The 25,043-nt window shown below is 42.7% G+C and overlaps 3 protein-coding genes across 6 annotated transcripts; all 3 read right to left on the bottom strand.

Annotated features, from left to right (window-relative positions):
• Positions 1 to 845: 845 nt before the first annotated feature.
• Positions 846 to 24,700, bottom strand: LOC101077844 (arachidonate 5-lipoxygenase-like). 2 transcript variants are annotated; one of them, XM_029835762.1, is made up of 15 exons: positions 22,371 to 22,520; positions 20,554 to 20,752; positions 20,395 to 20,476; positions 20,201 to 20,323; positions 20,010 to 20,116; positions 19,772 to 19,944; positions 19,452 to 19,598; positions 19,184 to 19,387; positions 19,026 to 19,112; positions 18,768 to 18,946; positions 18,558 to 18,679; positions 18,381 to 18,481; positions 17,088 to 17,258; positions 16,803 to 16,983; positions 846 to 1,111 (listed from the first exon to the last, which is right to left on the bottom strand). In XM_029835762.1, exons 1-14 carry the CDS (start codon positions 22,518 to 22,520, stop codon positions 16,804 to 16,806), a joined length of 2,025 nt encoding a protein of 674 aa, XP_029691622.1. In that variant the 3' UTR covers positions 846 to 1,111; position 16,803. The 2 variants fall into 2 exon arrangements, with proteins under 2 accessions (XP_029691622.1, XP_029691621.1); XM_029835761.1 differs by lacking the exon at positions 846 to 1,111 and adding an exon at positions 24,564 to 24,700 and having other exon boundaries at positions 16,804 to 16,983; positions 22,371 to 22,546.
• LOC115249685 (arachidonate 5-lipoxygenase-like) lies at positions 1,107 to 4,518 on the bottom strand. Its single transcript, XM_029835766.1, is given in 13 exon segments — positions 1,107 to 1,440; positions 1,545 to 1,715; positions 1,874 to 1,974; positions 2,051 to 2,229; positions 2,231 to 2,304; positions 2,376 to 2,579; positions 2,644 to 2,790; positions 2,964 to 3,136; positions 3,202 to 3,308; positions 3,394 to 3,516; positions 3,587 to 3,668; positions 3,746 to 3,944; positions 4,249 to 4,518. Coding segments are annotated over 13 exon segments (1,890 nt in total). The 5' UTR covers positions 4,399 to 4,518; the 3' UTR covers positions 1,107 to 1,260.
• Positions 8,026 to 24,630, bottom strand: LOC101066485 (arachidonate 5-lipoxygenase-like). Of its 3 annotated transcripts, XM_029835763.1 has the most exons (16): positions 24,564 to 24,630; positions 22,536 to 22,546; positions 11,312 to 11,476; positions 10,827 to 11,025; positions 10,669 to 10,750; positions 10,476 to 10,598; positions 10,290 to 10,396; positions 10,030 to 10,202; positions 9,710 to 9,856; positions 9,442 to 9,645; positions 9,284 to 9,370; positions 9,026 to 9,204; positions 8,816 to 8,937; positions 8,639 to 8,739; positions 8,310 to 8,480; positions 8,026 to 8,205 (listed from the first exon to the last, which is right to left on the bottom strand). In XM_029835763.1, exons 3-16 carry the CDS (start codon positions 11,459 to 11,461, stop codon positions 8,026 to 8,028), a joined length of 2,025 nt encoding a protein of 674 aa, XP_029691623.1. In that variant the 5' UTR covers positions 11,462 to 11,476; positions 22,536 to 22,546; positions 24,564 to 24,630. The 3 variants fall into 3 exon arrangements, with proteins under 3 accessions (XP_029691623.1, XP_029691624.1, XP_029691625.1); XM_029835764.1 differs by lacking the exons at positions 22,536 to 22,546; positions 24,564 to 24,630 and adding an exon at positions 15,514 to 15,630 and having other exon boundaries at positions 11,312 to 11,477; XM_029835765.1 differs by lacking the exons at positions 22,536 to 22,546; positions 24,564 to 24,630 and adding an exon at positions 11,863 to 12,103 and having other exon boundaries at positions 11,312 to 11,477.
• Positions 24,701 to 25,043: the final 343 nt, after the last annotated feature.

The raw sequence follows: 25,043 nt of genomic DNA, 5'->3' as shown, positions 1-25,043 counted from the left end.
ATAATACTCCGGCGCCTCATTTGCATCAGCCCTCACAGAGACATACACCCGTAATTTATAATATTGGGCATGTTGGCACAGGAAGCTATCAAACTGACAAAATAGCCTGCTTAGAAAAAAACAAGGTGAAAAAAACCAGGTGAACATGCCCTGGAACAGGTTTTTGTTACTGCAGCAATCGTGTCCCTGGGAGTTTATCTGCTGCAGCGGAGGAAGTTGATGCATTTTGCATCTTTACAGGTGACATTGAGGTATTTCAGAAGGCTGTAAGGATGACCTTGAATTGCTTAATTTTTGTTGAGGACCCAAGGAAGGACTCGCATTCCTTGGATAACATCTCCAACGGCTACAGGAAGTGGTTGGGACTCATTTCCTGCTTCTCAGCCTCAGGCCTATTTGACAGGAACATTGCGCAACTCGCCTTAAAGTCCACTAACATCAAAATCAAGCAGGAGAAGATCCAACTGACAGTTAACTTGAGCTCAGAGACCTGACACAGGGGCGCAGAAACAAACGATCGCAAGAGGAGGGTCCAGCTTTGAGGTAGACAAAGATATCAGCACACACAAAGAGGTTGGGGAGCAACCAGGCAGCACCATCGACCTCTACGATCTACGACCTCGAGGTAGCAGCAGAAGATTGGTCATGGAAGAGTGTCACAAAGCTGGATTGACGGCGTTACCTTATCAGTGTCCCAGGGACTCCCAATTTCAGACCAATTCCCTCTCATTAAACATTTTGGTTGAGGTGATGGCCACCACTGTGGCTCAAAAAACTCACAAGGTTAGTTGTGTTGAAAGGCATCAACCAGAGAGATACTGCAACAGCCATGATGCATTTTGTTGCTTATGAAACATTTATTGGGTATTTGTTATTTTATTTGGATTAACACTTTTTGTTTATTCCATTCCAGAATATAACAATGACTACAGTCACATATAGGAACTTAAATGTAACATCAATCTCAAATAGCCACACTGAAAAAAAACAATAGTAACCAGAATTTTACCCATTAACTTATTAGAAAACAGTTAGAAATTGAACCCAAGACACTCAGTGGGAATATAACAATGATTAAAATCACATATTGGAGCTTAAATGTAACGTCAATCTCAAATAGCCACACTGAAAAAAAACAATAGTAACCAGAATTGTACCCATTAACTTATTAGAAAACAGTTAGAAATTGAACCCAAGACACTCAGTGGGAATATAACAATGATTAAAATCACATATTGGAGCTTAAATGTAACGTCAATCTCAAATAGCCACACTGTTGGGGATTTTATCGGGGGACATGTAGTAGTAAGGAAGATCCTTCCCCTCGTTCCTCTTTTTGATGGAGAAGGTGATTTCTGCAAGCTGTTTCCTAAACTTGTCCATGGCTGCCTTCACTGGCTGCTCGGTGAAGTGGTCATCAGGAAATGTGCCCAGGTACAACTGTAGACACAGAAATCAATCAGCCTTGATGGTTAAAGAATAATATTCTTGGGGAATGAAATAATTGGGCTGCTACAATGTTCAACTACTTAATCTCTATGTACCTCGTTCTCCTGGTACTGGCTGAGGGACCAGACGGCACCCAGGACCAAGGCAGACCGTCCACAGTCTGGAAGGGTCTCCATGATTAAGGTCATATCAGCCAGGCCCTTCTGTTTGGGTGGGGGTCTCCGCATGGTTGATGGAGTGTTGGGGACCCAGGAATACCAGTCAAACTGCACAATGTACAACAATTAGTGGCAACGCTGCTACTCACATACAGAGTTTGATGTTGCCTGGTACATTTTTCCAAAATCAAAGCTTTGACCTAAGTCAAGCTTTTAGAACATTTATTTTAAAAACTCATCTTTTTCTTTCGTGGTGGGGATCTGACCTGTCCAAAGTTGACCGCGGCGTGTTGAGCAGAAGCCGTGAATATAACCACGGTCAGGTAAGTTGTTAGTTCCTCCCGGGTTTTGAAACATCTGGGAAACTCTGTTGGACAGGAACGCAAACTCAGTAAGAGCTGCAATTATTTGGACAGCAGAATTTTTGTCTTTATTGACCTCACCACATTGGTCAAAGTTCTGCATCCCAAAGTCTCTCACATCCTGAACAAAGGCCTGGATCTCTTTGTCATGCTGAACCGCTTCATCGTCCTTGTAATAAATACAGACAACCTCACAAATATAACTGCAAAAAGAAAACAAGACATCAGTCACCAACAGAGATGTAGCACTCTTCAACACACCCATTGCCATTGATGAGCTGCTCTCTGGCTTTGGTGTTGATGGCAATGGTGAAGCGATTGTGTGGAATGAGAAGCTGGACGAAGGGACATTCATCTGAGAGAAAACCAATGGATGGCTCACTTCACTCTTTAGGCTGATCTTTACCTTATACACGGGGTGAACAGCAGGGAGCTGCCTAAACAGGGCGATAGCAAACACCTCGGAGATCAAGTGTGTCTTGAGAAGATGCGTGACAATCTGGTGGTGCTGGAAGTCAGTGGAGCGGACCCACATCTTTGCCAGCAGCCAGTCATACTCGGCATCGGTGGGCAGGAAGATGGGGTTGTCTTCTCCAGGAATTTGATTGAGCTGGAAGGCAATTAAGGCGATTCAACTAAAATGCTTTCACAGACACCATGTGAACATGATTTACCTGTATGGCGATGGGCATTATCTCCTTCTGAAGGTCTCTGTAGAGCAGACAGATTGGAGCTGCCAAGTACTGCTGCGTTAGAGGATCTGTGTCGTTGGGTTTGATGCCATCCATGAACTCATAATCAGCGATGTAAATGTTACCTGCCTGAGACCAGAACATCACTTTCAAACCAGTCCAGCTGGAATCTGCATGTTCTTATTGATCATCATGATCACAAATCTCTTCAATTTCCTTGAACGTTGGGATGATTTGAGAGCTTGTGCGGTTGCAGAAGAACAGATTTCTTTATTGTCGTATCTTATCAGGAGCAGGTCTACCTGTAACTCCTCCTCCAGAGTCAGTCCTCTCTCCAGGCAGACAGAGACCATCTCATTGGTGACAGGAAGTTTGTCAGGAAGCTTGGTGCACTTTTCAATCACGACAGGGTTGCATCCATTCAGAAACTGGTAGCCAAACATGAGGTCCTCCTTCCAGTGTTTCCTCACATACTCTGGAATAATATCATATCATCATATCATATCATAGCATATCATACCATATCATGTTAACACTGACCTGAGGCTGTGTTTTTAATTGTCACAAAGATCCTCTCAAAATCAGCAAGGTCTTCCCAACTTGACTGAAACATGTTCTTAAAATTTGACAAACTCAGGTTCAGTATTCTGCAAAATAAGGGAACATCTCAATTGCCTTTTTCCCCACTTAGAATCATTATTTAATGTGTACAATGTAGCCGATGCAACCTACGCTGCAGTGAAGTTCACGTCAAAATCCACCTCCTTGCGAGTGTCAAACTGGATGTCATGGGGTAAATCTTTGTATTGGACAGCATTGATGCTCATACAAAAACCAGGTTGCCACTCTGACCATCTATGAAAGAAGCTGGTTTAAATCATGGTTTCACGTGAGAGCACAAACTGCTGGTGTTGGAAGAACCTGCCTGTAGGTATTCCTCCTCAGCTCCAGCTCTTTTTCTCTATGTTCCATCAATGGGGCACTCTTGTCGTCCTGAGGAAGGATCGCTACAGTAGACATGAGACACAATGAGGCCTCTAGATGTGATAGTTAACAAAAACAGAACATCAACTCTTTGCTCCACCTCGGCCATCTCGCAGCACCACCTCCTTGTCATCCACCAGCCAGCGGAAACAGGGAAATTCCACAGACTGTCCAGAGGGGGTCTTCACTGTGATGGACCTGCAGTACCAGTCATCAGAGACCAGGAACTTCTCCTTCTGAAGTTTCACCATGATGATTTCTCCCAGGTCCTCTTTGATGTCAATTACATATGTGTCCACCTGCAATTAAGTCAACGGATCATTTGCACAAATGTTCAACAAATGGTGGAAACTGGGAGGCAAGAAAGCACACGCACAGGCAAACAGAGTGAAGTCAGCAGTGATGTCATTTCTTTTATAGCTACTACAATTATAGCTTTTACATGCATGTAATGTGTCTTTTAATGTGTACCTTATGACAACTAGAGCATGTTCTTCATTCTTATTCTTATTCTAACCTCTATACTTAATGCAAAATGATCTTTTGGCAGCAAAAAAATATTTAGAATATCACAGAAAGATGACATAGTATAAGAGGCATTACCGACATCCTGGCAAAATCATCGTGCAGAGGCTTGTCCAGCAATGTTCTTCTGCTGCACTGCAGAGTGCCCACCAACGTAATGTAGACAGAGTTATCCGTCCCATCGAAAATGTTGCTCCCTGTGGCAGTGGTCACCGTGTAAGAAGGCATAATGCTGAGACTGGTTGTACTGGAGTTGTACAGTTGTGAGGGTGAAGTTTTGATCACCCGCGCTGTTCGTTCACCAGACTCAGAGTAACCACGCAAACAACTGGAGTCCTTGCAAGGGAGAGCCGAGCAGCAGTTCAAGCTTCCTCTCTCAACTCTGTTCATCTGCTGCTCGCTCACCTCTTTTATTGGTGCAAACAGAATGTGTGTCCAAACAAGATATCATATCTCATTGCCTTCTGACATCTCCACCCAACTTAACGAACTTCGATTATCTTGACCAACAGGATACATCTGGGTGCTGGGCTTGGTTGTAAGCAGCTTCAGCACTTTTGCATTCTCATGTTCTTCTTCTCCTGTCAACATTCCTCAAACACTCAAAATCTACATACCATAGCATTTAAAGATAATACTAATGACAACAATAACAATAATTCTTCTCACATAGTGTAACCAAGTTATTACTGATAAATATTCACGAGGGGGTTCTGGTTACCCAGTGGCTATATCCCCCCTTGTATCACACGGTTTTCCTAATTGCGCCTTCTGCTGTGACCTGTAATTTGAGCTGTTATCTAGGCCCACCAACAGACGTTAAATTATCTTGTGTTAAGTTTCCCAATTATTGTTTTTGTTTAGTTTCACATAAAGGCCTTGAGTCTACTGGACTGACAAGATGTGACTAAATTTAAAAACTAAATTAGTGTACACTGTCCATCATCAGGACTATTAAAAACTAGACGTAGAGTCATTCATCGAAAGTCAAAAGTAGTTTTGCAATACACTGACCTGTGTTGCAGTAACTTTTTTACTCTGTTCCTATTGAAATTGTTTAAATGTGCAATATTCCTTTTTTACTCAAGAGTGTCCTAGACAGCCACAGAAGCACATAAGAAAAGGAAGAAAGCTTAATAGTATTGAACACAAGATTAAACATAGGATGACTCAATATACCTGTTTGAAATGGAGTGGAAGGAAGTATAAATGTATTTAGTACCACCCTTTTCCACAATTTCCACCCCTTAATACAATGTTATAACTTTTCCTATTAACGCTATCCCACTTAATATAAAAATATTGTGCCCATGGTATAGATATCATATTGTACTCACCACACCACACCACACCACAGTATTTAGTGATTAATTTTATTTTTTAAAACATTTCTCCTTTCAAGTCTGAGTGTTGCAGGAATTTGGCAGCTAGCACATGATGGTTTCTCTCCAAGCCACAGGTTTCGATTCTTGGGTAGGGGAAGAGCATCATAGGTGACTCTAACAATAAGGCGGATTCAGCTTCCTTCAATCTCCCAAAGATATCTCTATATCTGAGAGCAGATAATGCCTTCTGTAGAATCTCGGATGTAATCCATCTCCTTCCAATTGCCAGTTTGGGAGCCACAAGTCAGATGCTGTCACCCCGTGTCTTGATCAGGGTAATGTTCACCCTCACTTAGTTGCATTTATACTATGTGAGGCTAGAGACGGGTAGTTCTAGGATTTCATGCCTATACAAGCTGATATTGCCAAGGCACTGGGAGAGAACAAGCCACTTCTTGTATGTTTTCACCGGCCTCTCCAGATTCTCGACTTTGATAATGGGCATATCATAGCGCGTTAGAGGCTACATCAGGTGGAGGAGCAATCTGAACTGCAGATACAACAGTTTAAACTTGCCAGGGAGTAAGATCTTGTCTATACCAGCAAGGACTCTTATGGTGACTTCCCTCAAGTAATCACTCTGGTCTGAGTCTTAAATGCTCTCACTATACCAGTAACCTAATCTCTTAACAGGCAGCTCTGACAGTAAAGGAATGGGTGTGTCTTTGACGTAGAAGCTCTGGGCCACAAGTTTTCCTACGATGATGGCTATACTCCTGGATTTGCTGGAGAAAATAGATGCAGATTAAATATATCCACTTTTTGGCCAATCATACAAACAGTATACAATGATGTTAAGGATGTTAGTTGTTCCTCTCTGTGCCTCCACACAGTTAGCATGTCCGCCTGACAAAATGCACAAAGTGCTTACAGTTGCATACAATTAACAATGTCACAGTCTTCTTCTGCATAATCAGTGCAATCTAGCACACCCTTGTCTTTTCTCTGCTCAGCAGTGTGATCTTGCGCACCTGTTTGAACCCCAGCTGTTTAAACTCCCTGCCTGGCACTCAAGCTTTCCTAGATTGTGTTGTGCTCACATCAGACTTTCCAGTGGTGCTTCTCGGACTGATTTCACAGTATCGATCTTGCCTGTTTCCATCCAGGTACATTGCCAGTTCCTTTCCGAATTTGAATTTATTTCTTCAGGATTGATGGGGGAAAATGACCGAAAGACTCTATCCCAAATATGCGCTTGTGAGTAAGAAAGCCCTTTCCCCAGCTCTCGGTGGGAATGTAAGCAGGGATGTTCATTATGTCCAACACGTGGATTTAAAATCCAGTGCCACAAGTCAGTTTTTTCTTTTAAGTAGTCTTTGTGTTTCTTCGGTTTTTGTTTTTTTTTAACGGCCATTTTTATAATACTCCGGCGCCTCATTTGCATCAGCCCTCACAGAGACACACACCCGTAATTTATAATATTGGGCATGTTGGCACAGGAAGCTATCAAACTGACAAAATAGCCTGCTTAGAAAAAAACAAGGTGAAAAAAACCAGGTGAACATGCCCTGGAACAGGTTTTTGTTACTGCAGCAATCGTGTCCCTGGGAGTTTATCTGCTGCAGTGGAGGAAGTTGATGCATTTTGCATCTTTACAGGTGACATTGAGGTATTTCAGAAGGCTGTAAGGATGACCTTGAATTGCTTAATTTTTGTTGAGGACCCAAGGAAGGACTCGCATTCCTTGGATAACATCTCCAACGGCTACAGGAAGTGGTTGGGACTCATTTCCTGCTTCTCAGCCTCAGGCCTATTTGACAGGAACATTGCGCAACTCCCCTTAAAGTCCACTAACATCAAAATCAAGCAGGAGAAGATCCAACTGACAGTTAACTTGAGCTCAGAGACCTGACACAGGGGCGCAGAAACAAACGATCGCAAGAGGAGGGTCCAGCTTTGAGGTAGACAAAGATATCAGCACACACAAAGAGGTTGGGGAGCAACCAGGCAGCACCATCGACCTCTACGATCTACGACCTCGAGGTAGCAGCAGAAGATTGGTCATGGAAGAGTGTCACAAAGCTGGATTGACGGCGTTACCTTATCAGTGTCCCAGGGACTCCCAATTTCAGACCAATTCCCTCTCATTAAACATTTTGGTTGAGGTGATGGCCACCACTGTGGCTCAAAAAACTCACAAGGTTAGTTGTGTTGAAAGGCATCAACCAGAGAGATACTGCAACAGCCATGATGCATTTTGTTGCTTATGAAACATTTATTGGGTATTTGTTATTTTATTTGGATTAACACTTTTTGTTTATTCCATTCCAGAATATAACAATGACTACAGTCACATATAGGAACTTAAATGTAACATCAATCTCAAATAGCCACACTGAAAAAAAACAATAGTAACCAGAATTTTACCCATTAACTTATTAGAAAACAGTTAGAAATTGAACCCAAGACACTCAGTGGGAATATAACAATGATTAAAATCACATATTGGAGCTTAAATGTAACATCAATCTCAAATAGCCACACTGTTTGGGATTTTATCGGGGGACATGTAGTAGTAAGGAAGATCCTTCCCCTCGTTCCTCTTTTTGATGGAGAAGGTGATGTCTGCAAGCTGTTTCCTAAACTTGTCCATGGCTGCCTTCACTGGCTGCTCGGTGAAGTGGTCATCAGGAAATGTGCCCAGGTACAACTGTAGACACAGAAATCAATCAGCCTTGATGGTTAAAGAATAAAATTCTTGGGGAATGAAATAATTGGGCTGCTACAATGTTCAACTACTTAATCTCTATGTACCTCGTTCTCCTGGTACTGGCTGAGGGACCAGACGGCACCCAGATGCCAGGCAGACCGTCCACAGTCTGGAAGGGTCTCCATGATTAAGGTCATATCAGCCAGGCCCTTCTGTTTGGGCGGGGGTCTCCGCATGGTTGATGGAGTGTTGGGGACCCAGGAATACCAGTCAAACTGCACAATGTACAACAATTAGTGGCAACGCTGCTACTCACATACAGAGTTTGATGTTGCCTGGTACATTTTTCCAAAATCAAAGCTTTGACCTAAGTCAAGCTTTTAGAACATTTATTTTAAAAACTCATCTTTTTCTTTAGTGGTGGGGATCTGACCTGTCCAAAGTTGACCGCGGCGTGTTGAGCAGAAGCCGTGAATATAACCACGGTCAGGTAAGTTGTTAGTTCCTCCCGGGTTTTCAAACATCTGGGAAACTCTGTTGGACAGGAACTCAAACTCAGTAAGAGCTGCAATTATTTGGACAGCAGAATTTTTGTCTTTATTGACCTCACCACATTGGTCAAAGTTCTGCATCCCAAAGTCTCTTACATCCTGAACAAAGGCCTGGATCTCTTTGTCATGCTGAACCGCTTCATCGTCCTTGTAATAAATACAGACAACCTCACAAATATAACTGCAAAAAGAAAACAAGACATCAGTCACCAACAAAGATGTAGCACTCTTCAACACACCCATCTCCATAGAAACAAGATGCCTCTGACCTCTTGATGGCCTCCCACACCTTCAACCCATCATCTCTGTAAAAGTAGGCGGGCAGCTCCTCCTTGCTGTCCATTCCGCGAGCTTTGATTGAATCCGGGAAGCAGAGAGATCCAAAGGTCAACGTCTTCATGGCCTTCTGAACCAGCTGGACGTGACCACCTCCCCCTGTGGAATTTGCCTTGAAGATGGAAAAGACGCTGTTTCATCTCACATGTTCTGTAAGTTTATCCCCCTTTATGTCTTTTCCCCAAACTCACCTTGTCAAAAAGGCCTCCTTTACATATTAGTTTCTCTCTGGCTTTGGTGTTGATGCCAATGGTGAAGCGAATGTGTGGAATGAGAAGCTGGAGGAAGGGACATTCATCTGAGAGAAAACCAATGGACGGTTCACTTCATCTTTTAGGCTGATCTTTACCTTATACATGGGGTGAACAGCAGGGAGCTGTCTAAACAGAGCGATAGCAAACATCTCGGAGATCAAGTGTGTCTTGAGGAGATGCGTGACAGTCTGGTGGTGCTGGAAGTCAGTGGAGCGTACCCACATCTTTGCCAGCAGCCAGTCATACTCGGCATCGGTGGGCAGGAAGATGGGGTTGTCTTCTCCAGGAATTTGATTGAGCTGGAAGGCAATTAAGGCGATTCAACTAAAATGCTTTCACAGACACCATGTGAACATGAATTACCTGTATGGCGATGGGAATTATCTCCTTCTGAAGGTCTCTGTAGAGCAGACAGATCGGAGCTGCCAAGTACTGCTGCGTTAGAGGATCTGTGTCGTTGGGTTTGATACCATCCATGAATTCATAATCAGCGATGTAAATGTTACCTGCCTGAGACCAGAACATCACTTTCAAACCAGTCCAGCTGTAATCTGCATGTTCTTATTGATCATCATGATCACAAATCTCTTCAATTTCCTTGAACGTTGGGATGATTTGAGAGCTGGTGCGGTTGTAGAAGAACAGATTTCTTTATTGTCGTATCTTATCAGGAGCAGGTCTACCTGTAACTCCTCCTCCAGAGTCAGTCCTCTCTCCAGGCAGACAGAGACCATCTCATTGGTGACAGGAAGTTTGTCAGGAAGCTTGGTGCACTTTTCAATCACAACAGGGTTGCATCCATTCAGAAACTGGTAGCCAAACATGAGGTCCTCCTTCCAGTGTTTCCTCACATACTCTGGAATAATATAATATAATATAATATAATATAATATAATATAATATAATATAATATAATATAATATAATATAATATAAAAGCTGACCTGAGACTGTGCTTTTCATCTTCTGAAGGATCCTCTCAAAATCAGCAAAGTCTTCCCAACGTGACTGAAACATATTCTTGAACTTCGTCAAATTCAGGCTCAATATTCTGCAATTTTATGGAATGTCGCCATTTTATTTTTATACTTACATTATGAATTGTGTACAATGTACCTGACTTAACCTACGCTGCAGTGAAGTTCACGTCAAAATCCACCTCCTTGCGAGTGTCAAACTGGATGTCCTGGGGTAAATCTTTGTATCGGACAGCATCGATGCTCATAGGAAAACCAGGTTGCCACTCTGACCATCTATGAAAGAACCTGGTTTAAATCATGGTTTCACATGAGAGCAGAAACTGCTGGTGTTGGAAGAACCTGCCTGTAGGTTTTCCTCCTCAGCTCCAGCTCTTTGTCTCTATGTTCCATCAATGGGGCACTCTTGTCGTCCTGAGGAAGGATCGCTACAGTACACATGAGACACAATGAGGCCTCTAGATGTGATAGTTAACAAAACAGGACATCAACTCATTGCTCCACCTTGGCCATCTCGCAGCACCACCTCCTTGTCATCCACCAGCCAGCGGAAACAGGGAAATTCCACAGACTGTCCAGAGGGGGTCTTCACTGTGATGGACCTGCAGTACCAGTCATCAAACACCAGGAACTTCTTCTTCTGAAGTTTCACCATGATGATTTCTCCCAGGTCCTCTTTGATGTCAATTACATATGTGTCCACCTGCAATTAAGTCAAAGGATCTTCTGCACAAATGTTCAACAAATGGTGGAAACTGGGATGCAAGAAAGCACACGTGCAGGCAAACAGAATGAAGTCAGCAGTGATGTCATTTCTTTTATAGCTACTACAATTATAGCTTTTACATGCATGTAATGTGTCTTTTAATGTATACCTTATGACCACTAGAGCATTCTTCTAACCTCTACACTTAATGCAAAATGATCTTTTGGCAGCAAAAAAATATTTAGAATATCACAGAAAGATGACATAGTATAAGAGGCATTACCGACATCCTGGCAAAATCGTTGTGCAGAGGCTTGTCCAGCAATGTTCTTCTGCTGCACTGCAGAGTGCCCACCAACGTAATGTAGACAGAGTTATCCGTCCCATCGAAAGTGTTGCTCCCTGTGGCAGTGGTCACCGTGTAAGAAGGCATAATGCTGAGACTGGTTCTGAAGATAAGAAAATCCAGAGTTGTACAGTGTAACCAAGTCATTACTGATAAATATTCATGAGGGGGTTCTGGTTACCCAGTGGCTATCTTCTCCCCCCTTGTATCACACGGTTTTCCTAATTGTGCCTTCTGCTGTGACCTGTCATTTGTGCTGTTAGCTAGGCCCACCAACAGACGTTAAATTATCTTGTGTTAAGTTTCCCAGTTATTGTTTTTGTTTAGTTTCACATTAAAGCCCTGAGTCTACTGGACTGACAAGATGTGGACTAAATTTTAAAACTAAATTAGTGTACACTGTCCATCATCAGGACTATTAAAAACTAGACTTAGAGTCATTTATCGAAAGTCAAAAGTAGTTTTGCTTAGTTTTGCAATACACTGACCTGTGTTGCAGTAACTTTTTTACTCTGTTCCTATTGAAATTGTTTAAATGTGCAATATTCCTTTTTTACTCCAGAGTGTCCTTGACAGCCACAGAAGCACATAAGAAAGGGAAGAAAGCATAATAGTATTGAACACAAGATTAAACATAGGATGACTCAATATACCTGTTTGAAATGGAGTGGAAGGAAGTATAAATGTATTTAGTACCACCCTTTTCCACAATTTCCACCCCTTAATACAATGTTATAACTTTTCCTTTCAACGCCATCCTACTTAATATAAAAATATTGTGCCCATAGTATAGATATCATATTATACTCATATCACACCACACCACAGTATTCAGTGATTGATTTTATTTTTTAAAACACTGTCTTCACTTTTGTAAACTATAGAATTTCTCCTTTCAAGTCTGAGTGTGCCAGGAGTTTGGCAGCTAGCACATGATGGTTTCTCTCCAAGCCACAGGTTTTCGATTCTTGGGTAGGGGAAGAGCATCATAGGTGACTCTAACGATAAGGCAGATTTAGCTTCCTTCAATCTCCCAAAGATATCTCTATATCTGAGAGCAGATAATGCCTTCTGTAGAATCTCGGATGTAATCCATCTCCTTCCAATTGCCAGTTTGGGAGCCACCAGTCAGATGCTGTCATCCCGAGTCTTGATCAGGGTAATGTTCACCCTCACTTAGTTGCATTTATACTATGTGAGGCTAGAGACCGGTAGTTCTAGGATTTCATGCCTATACAAGCTGATATTGCCAAGACACTGGGAGAGAACAAGCCACTTCTTGTATGTTTTCACTGGCCTCTCCAGATTCTCCACTTTGATAATGGGCGTATCATAGAGCGTTAGAGGCTACAACAGGTGGAGGAGCAATCTGAACTGCAGATACAACAGTTTCAACTTGCCAGGGAGCAAGATCTTGTCTATACCAGCAAGGATTCGTATGGTGACTTCCCTCAGGTAATCACTCTGGTCTGAGTCTTGAACGCTCTCATTATACCAGTAACCTAATCTCTTAACAGGCAGCTCTGACAGTAAAGGAATGGGCGTGTCTTTGACGTAGAAGCTCTGGGCCACAAGTTTTCCTACGATGATGGCTATACTCCTGGATTTGCTGGAGAAAATAGATGCAGATTAAATATATCCACTTTATGGCCAATCATACAAACAGTATACAATGATGTTAAGGATGTTAGTTGTTCCTCTCTGTGCCTCCACACAGTTAGCATGTCCGCCTGACAAAATGCACAAAATGCTTACAGTTGCATACAATTAACAATGTCACAGTCTGCTTCTGCATAATCAGTGCAATCTAGCACACCCTTATCTTTTCTCTGCGTGATCTTGCACACCTGTTTGAACCCCAGCTGTTTAAACTCCCTGCCTGGCACTCAAGCTTTCCTAGATTGTGTTGCGCTCACATCAGACTTTCCAGTGGTGCTTCTCGGACTGATTTCACAGTATCGACCTTGCCTGTTTCCATCCAGGTACATTGCCAGTTCCTTGCCTTTTATAGTCTCTCTGAGTTTTGCACATTCTTGGAAGTTTTCTTCTCTGTGGAATATCGTACTGTAGAATTACTTCCTGGATTACTTGGATGCTGGTCTCACTGTGAATTGGAACTGATTTCTAATAAAATAAGATCTCTTAAGTCCTGCTCTTTTGTTTGTGCGCTGCATCTGGGTCCTGTTTCTACCCACGACAATGTTACTTTCTAAATATACTCATTCGTTCAAAATGAGCCCAACATGAACTGAATAAGTACCATGAAAAATGCTGAAAGTCACTCTGATTCCTTGTCTAATTTTCAACAACTCATTGGATAAGTCGAGGCAAGTGTCACTCCTGTTGCTTGCCATTCGGGGTCGTTTAGTCCCTCCCATTTGTTCCACTTTCTTTCTTGACTGTCCAATAATTGTATGTAGTTTTTCTGAGCACCCATCAAAGACTTCTGTTGAAGGCATAGCTCAGTCTGTTGAAGACTTTGGCCGAGAAGTTCAAGCCCCAGTGCTGGAAAAATATGGCAACACTAGCGAGTAGGTATACTTAAAAAGTACTTACTTGGCTCTGGTACCCCTAGTGAAATAGCCTCCAAGCTGTACTGTGTTGAGTCAAGTTGCGGTGATGAGGTACTAGTGGGAAAGTGGCTTTTGTTTAATAAAACTGCCACTGCATGTGTTTTCATCCAAGCTGGCATGCCTGTTAGCTGGCCTTCTCACGCTATATTCTTAACACACTCGTGACTGTTGGGGTCCAGGGTTCTGGCTCGCTCGTTGCCTGTTTCTTCCTGCAGGGGGCGTGAAGGAGCTGGTGATTGTCCACAGCTGGCGCTGCAGGCGGACGCACCTGCCGGCAAGTGTCATCAGCTTTCCAATTAAGGGTGGAGCGCCTGCCTGCCAGCGTTGGATGGTTTCCGTACTCCTTATGGTAAACCTGACTCTTGCTGCCTAATATTTAACGAAACCATCCCGATCATTGCTTCTCGCTCTTTTGAGTTCTCCACCTGCGGACGTAAACTGCTCACTGGACCTGTCCTCCTGATGCACCCCGGAGGACTGGACGAGAGTTTTCCCTGCAGTCCAGGAGGACCTTTTGAGTTAAACCTTAATAAAGACTGTTATTTGGACACTATCCCAACTGTGTTTGCCTGCTTTTGGGTTTGGAAAGAACCAATCCAACAATGACTTCCTATTGAAAAACTGGGCTCTTCCCCAGTTCATTGTGAAATTTTCAGTGGTATCAATTTGGCTAAATTTTGACCCTCATCCTGTGGTGCCACTTTTTTCTTATTTGTGCTCTCTCTCTGCCTGCAGCCCTGCCATGCCACCTACTCCGTTTTGCTTGACTCAACCTTGTCCTGAGTCTCATCCTCTATTGTTCTTTTCAGTCCCGTGCTCAGTCAGTATTGTTCGCCATTGATTCCTTATAAATATTATCAGAACTTGATCCAGTATCCCATGTCTGCATTAGGGGTTCAGTCTGTGCCTATGATTGTAATTCATTGTGGAAGTTGAAAGGTGAATGAGGTTTCTTCGGTCCACTGCTGTAAAATTTACTAATGTTCCATGAGTGGGTACTATTTGAAAGAGTTTCAGGCGTAACCTTCTCCTCTATCACTGACCCTATTTATTTAGGGAGTGTATCAGTGAGAGAACAGGTGAGCGAGGAAATAATTGTGGTCAGGATTGAAGAGGTCAGTTTTGAAGAGAAACCAAAAGGCAGAAGAGAAGAATGTGAGGGAGAGGATAAGGATGGTAGGATTAGAAGTAGATGGCTCAAATGTGGCTGGAATTGTCCATCCCCTCAGTAAGCCCAACCAACCAGATATCAAATTAATCACTGTGAAATAAAAACACAAACAACTTGATATAGAATAAAAACTATTAAGTATAAATAAATATACATAACCCAGCCACTAAGACTATCAATCTCATCAAACATTCCCCCAAAAAGCCAGCCATGCCACTGCATGAAGTTTGGGGTTTTTTTTCATTTAAATTGAGTCCACATGGTGTCTCTTGGTAGATCACCTCCCTAAACTTGCATGCATCTTTTCCCACTTGAGAAAAAAATAAAGAGCCACCCAGCAACCCTGTTATAAAATGTGCCTGGCTTCATTTCAGGAACAAGTCTGTTGTCTGTACCTGACTGGTGAACTCTATAATCGCTCTTTCTTCAGGGAGTTCTTGAAAATGTTGAAGACTGCAGAATCATGGAAGCTGTGACTTCAAACATGGCTCACAAAGTTTTAAAGAGCTGCAGGTTGCTCAAATTGTCCACCTCAAATTCCACATTGTTGGTCCGCCTCCTCTCCAAACCTCACCCCACTTTCATGTGCAGAATGAAGATTACGACATCATCCACAGTGACTTGTTTTGGATTTACTTCTGAGTTTCTCTCTGTGAATCCCCCTCACTCCACCATGCATCTTTGCCTCTATTTTTCCCTACTTTTTAATCTTTGCTACTCAGCACTGATATCGTGATAGCATTAGAAAATCGAGTTCTGTTGGCACTGGACCAGCACCAATGCTGTGCATGACATGTGCAAGTTGAGAACTGCATAATAACCCCTTTCACATGGAAAGCCTTGTGTAACTAGTCAAAGAATGTTTTTATCAAATGTAGCAGGCTGTAATGTTTTTGACCTTAACTTTTAAAATGCTGAACAATAGACATCCTAATATACGAATTATAAATACACTTTGGATTCTGGAAATTATTTAAAAATATAAAATACCTTTTCTTAACACATGAAATGTAGATTAATTTAAATTATGTAATTTCCCAAATACTCGGATATGTAGTTTTTGGTCACCTTTGACCTTAAAATGTTTCCCATATAAATAAAATTCTGGTTTGGAACGAAGATACTCCATTTAAAATTAAAGTGACCTTGTCATTAACAATGACAAATGTAAAATATGACATCAACATTGTGACATTGAAGACTATTTTGATGATAATTGGAGTACAATCCTTTTTTCACAAAGATCATTATGACACTATAAAACAGGTTTATCAGGTTCTAAATAGGACTATATGCTTTACAGAAATTTCTCAAAAACACGTGCTTGAATAGCCAAGAGAACTGATTAACACCTGAAAAGATAAACTTGTAACCATTAAAGGGTTTGAAATGGGGGGAAGGATTTAGATTGGACTGCTTTTTATTGTTCTGCACAAGATTTTAATGATTGCTCGGTGCATTGATTGAAAATTGTTTACATGTCACAATCAATCTGGATAGATGTTCCCAATACCTGAAATAGAAAAACTGAAGAAAAAAAAATCACAATTGGGTAAAATATCACGAATAATTGACCATAATTTGACCCATTGAATGATTAGAACAGTAAGAAAATAAATAGAACACCCAGTGGGACTATAACCATGATTAAAATCACATATTGGAGCTTAAATGTAACATCAATCTCAAATAGCCACACTGTTTGGGATTTTATCGGGGGACATGTAGTAATAAGGAAGCTCCTTTCTCTCATTCCTCTTTTTGATGGAGAAGGTGATTTCTGCAAGCTGCTTCCTAAACTTGTCCATGGCTGCCTTCACTGGCTGCTCGGTGAAGTGGTCATCAGGAAATGTGCCCAGGTACAACTGTAGACACAGAAATCAATCAGCCTTGATGGTTAAAGAATGAAATTCTTGGGGAATTAGATAATTTGGCTGCTTCAATGTTCAACTGATTAATTTCATTGCACCTCTTTCTCCTGGTAACGACTGAGGGCCCAGGTGGAACCCAGGACCAAGGCAGACCGTCCACAGTCTGGAAGGGTCTCCATGATTAAGGTCATATCAGCCAGGCCCTTCTGTTTGGGTGGGGGTCTCCGCATGGTTGATGGAGCGTTGGGGACCCAGGAATACCAGTCAAACTGCACAATGTACAACAATTAGTGGCAACGCTGCTACTCACATACAGAGTTTGATGTTGCCTGGTACCGTATTTTCACGACTATTAGGCGCACCTAAAACACTGAGATTTTCTCAAAAATCGACAGTGCGCCTTGTGTGTGGACTGAGTTCCAAAATCTGCTATGCACCTTTGGTGGGTGCACTACGGTAAACTCTCCGCCAATCGATTAGCGGCACACCTACGCGTAAGGATCCCCTAAAATGGCGCCGGTCAAGCAAGACGTGTATGAATGAGGCTTACTTTAAACTGCAGGCCATCGAATATGCGGCTGAAAATGGCAATCGAGCAATCTTAGTGTTTTCGCTTTATGAGGAGGCGGCATCTCTCCATACGCGCAAGAACAACTGTTGCGCAGCGGCTGCCTGCGGACTACCAGGAGAGGTCGGCCATCTTCCGCACCTACTGCCACGACAAGATAACCGCGCCCAGCCACATCACCAACATGGATGAGATCCCTCTGACTTTTGACATCCCTTTGGGACCAGCACGGTGGCGCTACGCACAACGGGGCACGAGAAGTCATCGTTCACCGTGGTTCTCGGCTGCCACGGAAACGGACGGAGCGTTGGATAACGGAAGGCGGACACTCCTTCACAAAGACTGAGGCAGCGGCGGGCGAGTTATGCCACCATATGCAGGTGGATTGTAGACGCATGGGCTATGATACCGTCTTCATGTATTGTAAGAGCTTTCACAAAATCAACGCTGAAGCGGAACCGGTCGGTGAGTCCGATTCAGATGATTAAGAAGAGGAATTTGGGATGTTGGACATTGAAATAGTGCAGCTGTTTAATTCAGATACAGAAGATGAAAACTCACTGTTTTACTTCCGTTGTCATTTTTTACTGTATGTTTCAGCATGCGCCTAATAATACGGTGCGCCTTATGTATGTTTTAAATGCAGAAATAGCACCCATAACTGAGACTGCACCTTTTAATACAGTGCGCCTTATGGTCGTGAAAATACGGTACATTTTTCCAAAATCAAAGCTTTGACCCAAGTCAAGCTATTAGAACAACATTTCTTTTAAAAACTCTTTTAGATCAAGTTCATCTTTTTCTTTAGTGGTGGGGATCTGACCTGTCCAAAGTTGACCGCGGCGTGTTGAGCAGAAGCCGTGAATATAACCACAGTCAGGTATTTTGTTAGTTCCTCCCGGGTTTTCAAACATCTGGGAAACTCTGTTGGACAGGAACACAAACTCAGTAAGAGCTGCAATTATTTGGACAGCAGAATTTTTGTCTTTATTGACCTCACCACATTGGTCAAAGTTCTGCATCCCAAAGTCTCTCACATCCTGAACAAAGGCCTGGATCTCTTTGTCATGCTGAACTGCTTCATCGTCCTTGTAATAAATACAGACAACCTCACAAATATAACTGCAAAAAGAAAACAAGACATCAGTCACCAACAGAGATGTAGCACTCTTCAACACACCCATCTCCATAGAAACAAGATGCCTCTGACCTCTTGATGGCCTCCCACACCTTCAACCCATCATCTCTGTAGAAGTAGGTGGGCAGCTCCTCCTTGCTGTCCATACCGCGAGCTTTGATTGAATTCGGGAAGCAGAGAGATCCAAAGGTCAACGTCTTCATGGCCTTCTGAACCAGCTGGACGTGACCACCTCCCCCTGTGGAATGTGCCTTGAAGATGGAAAAGACGCTGTTTCATCTCACATGTTCTGTAAGTTTATCCCCCTTTATGTCTTTTCCCCAAACTCGCCTTGTCAAAAATGGTGCCTTCACCGATGAGCTGCTCTCTCGCTTTGGTGTCAATGGCGATAGTGAAGCGAATGTGTGGAATGAGAAGCTGGAGGAAGGGACATTCATCTGAGAGAAAACCAATGGACGGATCACTTCACTCTTTAGGCTGATCTTTACCTTATACACGGGGTGAACAGCAGGGAGCTGCCTAAACAGGGCGATAGCAAACACCTCGGAGATCAAGTGTGTCCTGAGGAGATGCGTGACAATCTGGTGGTGCTGGACGTCAGTGGAGCGGACCCAGATCTTTGCCAGCAGCCAGTCATACTCGGCATCGGTGGGCAGGAAGATGGGGTTGTTTTCTCCAGGAATTTGATTGAGCTGGAAGGCAATTAAGGCGATTCAACTAAAATGCTTTCAGTGAATCCATGTGAACATGAATTACCTGTATGGCGATGGGCATTATCTCCTTCTGAAGGTCTCTGTAGAGCAGACAGATCGGGGCTGCCAAGAACTGCTGCGTTAGAGGATCTGTGTCGTTGGGTTTGATGCCATCCATGAACTCATAATCAGCGATGTAAATGTTACCTGCCTGAGACCAGAACATCACTTTCAAACCAGTCCAGCTGTAATCTGCATGTTCTTATTGATCATCGTGATCACAAATCTCTTCAATTTCCTTGAATGTTGGGATGATTTGAGAGCTTGTGCGGTTGTAGAAGAACAGATTTCTTTATTGTCTTATCTTAACAGGAGCAGGTCTACCTGTATCTCATCCTCCAGAGTCAGTCCTCTCTCCAGGCAGACAGAGACCATCTCATTGGTGACAGGAAGTTTGTCAGGAAGCTTGGTGCACTTTTCAATCACGACAGGGTTGCATCCATTCAGAAACTGGTAGCCAAACATGAAGTCCTCCTTCCAGTGTTTCATCTCATACTCTGGAATAATATCATATCATCATATCATATCATAGCATATCATACCATATCATGTTAACACTGACCTGAGGCTGTGTTTTTAATTGTCACAAAGATCCTCTCAAAATCAGCAAAGTCTTCCCAACTTGACTGAAACATGTTTATGAATTTCGTCAAATTCAGGTTCTCCAACCTGCAAATGTATGTAACATCCCCTTTGTCTTTATTACATTTATAACCATTATTTAATAGGTACAATGTACCTAATGCAACCTACACTTTGATGTGGTTCAAAAAAAGATCCACCTCCTTGCGAGTGTCAAACTGGATGTCCCGGGGTAAATCTTTGTATCGGACAGCATCGATGCTCATAGGAAAACCAGGTTGCCACTGTGACCATCTATGAAAGAAGCTGGGCTTAAATCATGGTTTCACATGAGAGCAGAAACTGCTGGTGTTGGAAGAACCTGCCTGTAGGTTTTCCTCCTCAGCTCCAGCTCTTTTTCTCTATGTTCCATCAATGGGGCACTCTTGTCGTCCTGAGGAAGGATCGCTACAGTAGACATGAGACACAATGAGGCCTCTATATGTGATAGTTAACAAGAACAGAACATCAACTCTTTGCTCCACCTCGGCCATCTCGCAGCACCACCTCCTTGTCATCCACCAGCCAGCGGAAACAGGGAAATTCCACAGACTGTCCAGAGGGGGTCTTCACTGTGATGGACCTGCAGTACCAGTCATCAAACACCAGGAACTTCTCCTTCTGAAGTTTCACCATGATGATTTCTCCCAGGTCCTCTTTAATGTCAATTACATATGTGTCCACCTGCAATTAAGTCAAAGGATCTTCTGCACAAATGTTCAACAAATGGTGGAAACTGGGACGCGAGAAAGCACACGTACAGGCAAACAGAGTGAAGTTAGCAGTGATGTCATTCCTGTTATAGTTATTACAACTATAGCTGTTACATGCATGTAATGTGTCTTTAAAGCAGGGGTGGGGAACCCCCGGCCTCCGGGCCGTATACGGCCTACGAGACTATTTCTACCGGCCCGCAACGCAATAAGATTTTTATATTTTATATGTGCACTTATACAGTGTGACAGTTCGCTAAATTCAGCGAGCTGCGAGTAGCAGCGGTAGCGTATTTTAGCCTTTCGTATCCTGAAATTTCTTTCGTAACAAGAGGAAATATTTTCCCGTTTTCTGAGACAAAACGGACGGTTATGTTATGTCCGAGTCAAGGTCAGGGTCAGTGAACACAGCATGTGATGTACGTAGTGGGCTGGACTGATTGATACGGACGAAAAATGCATAGCGAAACAGGCTAAACTCGACGAGTTGAAAGGACAGATGAGTTTGGATAAAATGAACGCTCTTCGTCGGAGTTTGGAGGCTCAACAAGCAGCTTTCACACGACCATGTACCGACAGAGAGAATATTACGCGTGCAAGGTTTGTGGTGAGTGAATTAATAGCCACGAAGCTGAAACCTCACGCCGAAGGAGAGTTCGTGAAGGAGTGCCTCGTAGCCGTGGCTGAGGCGCTCGCGCCGGACAAAGTAAAATTGTTTCAAAGCGTGAATTTTTTCTCGTGAATAACTATTGAACTAAGACATATATTGTTATGATTCCAGTGGCTAACGGTATGTTTTTATGGTCAAGGAATCTAAATATGTAGTCAAAGTATATGTGGGACTAATATTTATGGTGGAAATCACAATATGCCAGGAATTGTTGCGCTTGGCGGAGGTCTGCGCTCTCCGAGTGCTTTCTAGTTGTTATTGTTATTGTCTTTATCTTTCATTCTTTTCATTTATTTTCTTGATTATCTTGTTGTATTGCAGTTTTTGTGAGTAGAGGCCTCGAACAGGCCCTTACGGGTCTCTTGCCTCAACTCTGCACCTCTTTTTTTATTGTTTTGTATGATCATGAAAACATATTTTACTTGTTTGTCATTTTATTCTATTTTTTTTGGTGATTTTATATGCATGTGTGTTAAATAAATAATTCAAATTCAAATGCATCAATCATGAGACTTAGTAACACAGTAGTTATAGACTTTTTTTGTCTTTTTTTTTGCATCCCTAGGTATGTGTTCATAATAGTATGGCCCTCGGAGGACTTTATAAAAATTGAAATGGCCCTCGATATGAAAATGGTTCCCCACCCCTGCTTTAAAGGTTCAATTCTTTGTATCCAGACTTAAACAACAAGTAAAACTTTCATCAGAGTTTTCAAACTCTAATCTTTATACACACTATGTTTATTTGGCTCTGAAGCACAAAAAAATGAATATACAAAGAATAAGATTATGTTAGTGGTATTATCAATAGACCACAACATTTGGTTTGGTTTTAACACTGTGCCTAAAAAGAACCGCTTTCATTCCAAAGTTGCCGCATATTTATTCTTACAGCTCTTCATCAATGCAACTTCACTTACCGCCATCCTGGCAAAGTCATTGTATAGAGGCTTGTCCAGCAATGTTCTTATGCTGCAGTGCAGGGTGCCCACCAACGTAATGTAGACAGAGTTATCCGTCCCATCGAAAGCGTTGCTCCCTGTTGCAACGCTCACCGTGTAAGAAGACATTGTGCTGAGACTGGTCCAAACGTCACCTCAAGATAAGGAAAACCAGAGATCACAGTGAACCCATCTAGGTGTTCATGCATTTAAATAAGAGGGATTTGTGGTTAGCAATGGCTAACTCCTCTGACCAGATCATTTTATTGGTGGACTCAAAAGCAGGACCACAAAGCCATCTTCTACATTCTAGAGAAATGACTTTCTAATTAATCTAGAATCGTTACAAAGACTATGATATGCTTCTACACTAATCTCTGGCATGAAACAGTCACAAGACAAAAAGAACTGGGAAGAAAAATACTCTTCAAACACTATTAGTTCACATGTGGAAATCATCAAGAATGTGCACAAGAGTGGGTAACGCAACAGGGCAGGGGGCCAGGAACTTGAGTCTGAGATTTATTAAGAGGGATCCAGTGTCTCTCATCACAGAGATTATCATAGCCCTCCCAGTCAACTAGGTACTGCTTGTCATGGCCCTTGTTTCTCACAACCAACCACTTGTTGACCATGTAGTCTGAGCCTTAACTGTCTAGGGTGGAGAAGACATGAAGGTTGGAACCATCAGAGTGTCTTTTGCAAGCCTGGCTTTACTACTCTGACGTGTATGGAGCAGAGTGTCCATGGTAGTCAACTGCTGCCTTCAACCAGGCTGTGTCTTGAACAAGGATCCTCCCACCCACAGTTTTGCCGCAGGGTCTGAGTTCCAGATAAAACAGTTGTGACCAGCTGGTTTAGTGTTCTGAGAAGTGGGCGTGTACAGCAGAGGGAAAGTGAACAAGCTAATTGGTCAACAAGGAATCGTTGAACATTTTTCGATTATCATTGGCTGGCCAATTGGCAACTGCACAGTCTTTTTCCAGGTCCATGTGAATCTGATTTGAGTTAATTACGTAACCAAGGAAGGAGAGCGAATCTCCAGGCTGGACAGCTGGAGTGTTGGTTAAACCAAAAGGCATGCTCACCATCTTTGATTCTGATGGATTTCTGAGGCCTAATTTGGTGAAGATCAAGGGCTTTTGTGAGAGCTCAAAACATAAAATAGCAACTGTAGATGGTACCGATTCTTTAACATTATTGCATTCAAAGGGCTATAATCAGCACGTGGCCTCAACAATCAACCCGTTTTGCCAATAGAGAACAACCCTGCCAACTGCTGATAATGATAACGTTCTTTGCTTTCAATGAATTTTCTATGCATTCCCCCATTGCCTTTCACACACGTCTCAAAATCAAATACAAACTCGCTTTAGAAACTGGAGCACCAGGCAGCAAACTTATGGGGCAGTCAGAGGAGGTGAGGAGGTACAGCGGTTGCTTTGCTTTGTTAACTACTTCCTTTCTGGTCCCAGTAGCATAAAGAAACTTTGGAAAAACACAGATAAACATCTTTATTAAACTCCTGTGTGCTGTCTTCTCCCAGGATAATTCAGTTTGCTCCACTCTTTGATTTCTCTCAGCCACTTATGGATTGTTTTTGGAACCGAGGAAGTAACGAGGTGAAATCATACAGCTTCATTGCAATTCCTTGTAAAATAAAAACATGAACAAATATGACAAAACATGCAACACCAGTTAAAATACTATAAAATCGCCTCAGGTCTCGGTGCCCAGCCATGTCTCAGCTTGTTTGTGTGTGTGGGTGTGTGTGTTTGAGTGTGTGTATGCATGTGTGTGTGTGTATCTGTGTGTGTGTCCTTTTTCTTGATTCTCTTGTTTCTCTTTGTTGTTTTTATCCTTTGTGAGGCACTTTGTGCTACCCAGTGTATGAAAAGTGCCATATAAATAAAGATTGGATTGGATTGGATTGGATTGGATTGGACTGGACTGGACTGGACTGGACTGGACTGGACCGAACCGAACCGAACCGAACCGAACCTGGAACTGAAACTGGAACTGAAACTGGAACTGAAACTGAACAGTTGAGCCTGCACCCTGCCTCTTGGTGGATCCCTTCAGTACACTTACCAGCATTTTTTTAATGCCCAGCAAACCTGCTATAAAAAATGTATGGATATATTTCATGAGGAAATTTATTGTTATCAGTACCTGATGAGTGGAGGTTCTTGAAGATTGTAGACCCGAGCAAGCGGTGAGTAGAGTCTCTCAATCTGAAACTGATTTTCCACAAGCTCCAGGCTGCCACCTCTATTGTCGGAGACACCTGAAATGTGGTTTAGCTAGTTTTACAGGAGAATCTCCACCACCAGATTATTCCGCTGTGCTACGCCACCTCCCACCTTCTCACCTACTGCCACCTTCACCACGAAAGTGGATTACTACGCCATCCAGAGCAGTTTGTTATCAACTTATTTCTGAGTCCACACCCTTTCGCTCTATGGTTTCCCCCCTGCACTATGCATCTTTCCTTCTATTTTTCTCTGCTTTTTAATCTTTGCTACTCAGCACTGTTATAACCGTAGGTAGTTGGGCATACTTCACTGGGAAATCTAGTTCTTTTGGCACCATACCAGCATCAATGTCTGCACCTGAGAAATGCTTGAATGAAGTAGGTGTGTTCCTCCTGTT

The sequence above is a fragment of the Takifugu rubripes genome, chromosome 4 (genome assembly GCF_901000725.2).
Source record: "Takifugu rubripes chromosome 4, fTakRub1.2, whole genome shotgun sequence".
NCBI classification, from domain to species: Eukaryota; Metazoa; Chordata; class Actinopteri; order Tetraodontiformes; family Tetraodontidae; genus Takifugu; species Takifugu rubripes.
The sequence above is the reverse complement of the archived record's forward strand: the minus strand, read 5'-3'. Positions and strand labels throughout refer to the sequence as shown.

Coding starts and splice junctions, on each gene's coding strand:
- LOC101066485 (XM_029835763.1), bottom strand. CDS start 11,461: ATGCCTTCTTACACGGTGACCACTGCCACAGGGAGCAACACTTTCGAT. Junction 11,026..11,311: donor ACGATTTTGCCAGGATGTCG/GTAATGCCTCTT, acceptor ACTTAATTGCAG/GTGGACACATATGTAATTGA. Junction 9,646..9,709: donor TAATTCCCATCGCCATACAG/GTAATTCATGTT, acceptor ATTGCCTTCCAG/CTCAATCAAATTCCTGGAGA.
- LOC101077844 (XM_029835761.1), bottom strand. CDS start 22,520: ATGTCTTCTTACACGGTGAGCGTTGCAACAGGGAGCAACGCTTTCGAT. Junction 20,324..20,394: donor CTGAGGAGGAAAACCTACAG/GCAGGTTCTTCC, acceptor CTTCTTTCATAG/ATGGTCACAGTGGCAACCTG. Junction 18,947..19,025: donor AAGGCACCATTTTTGACAAG/GCGAGTTTGGGG, acceptor TCCATCTTCAAG/GCACATTCCACAGGGGGAGG.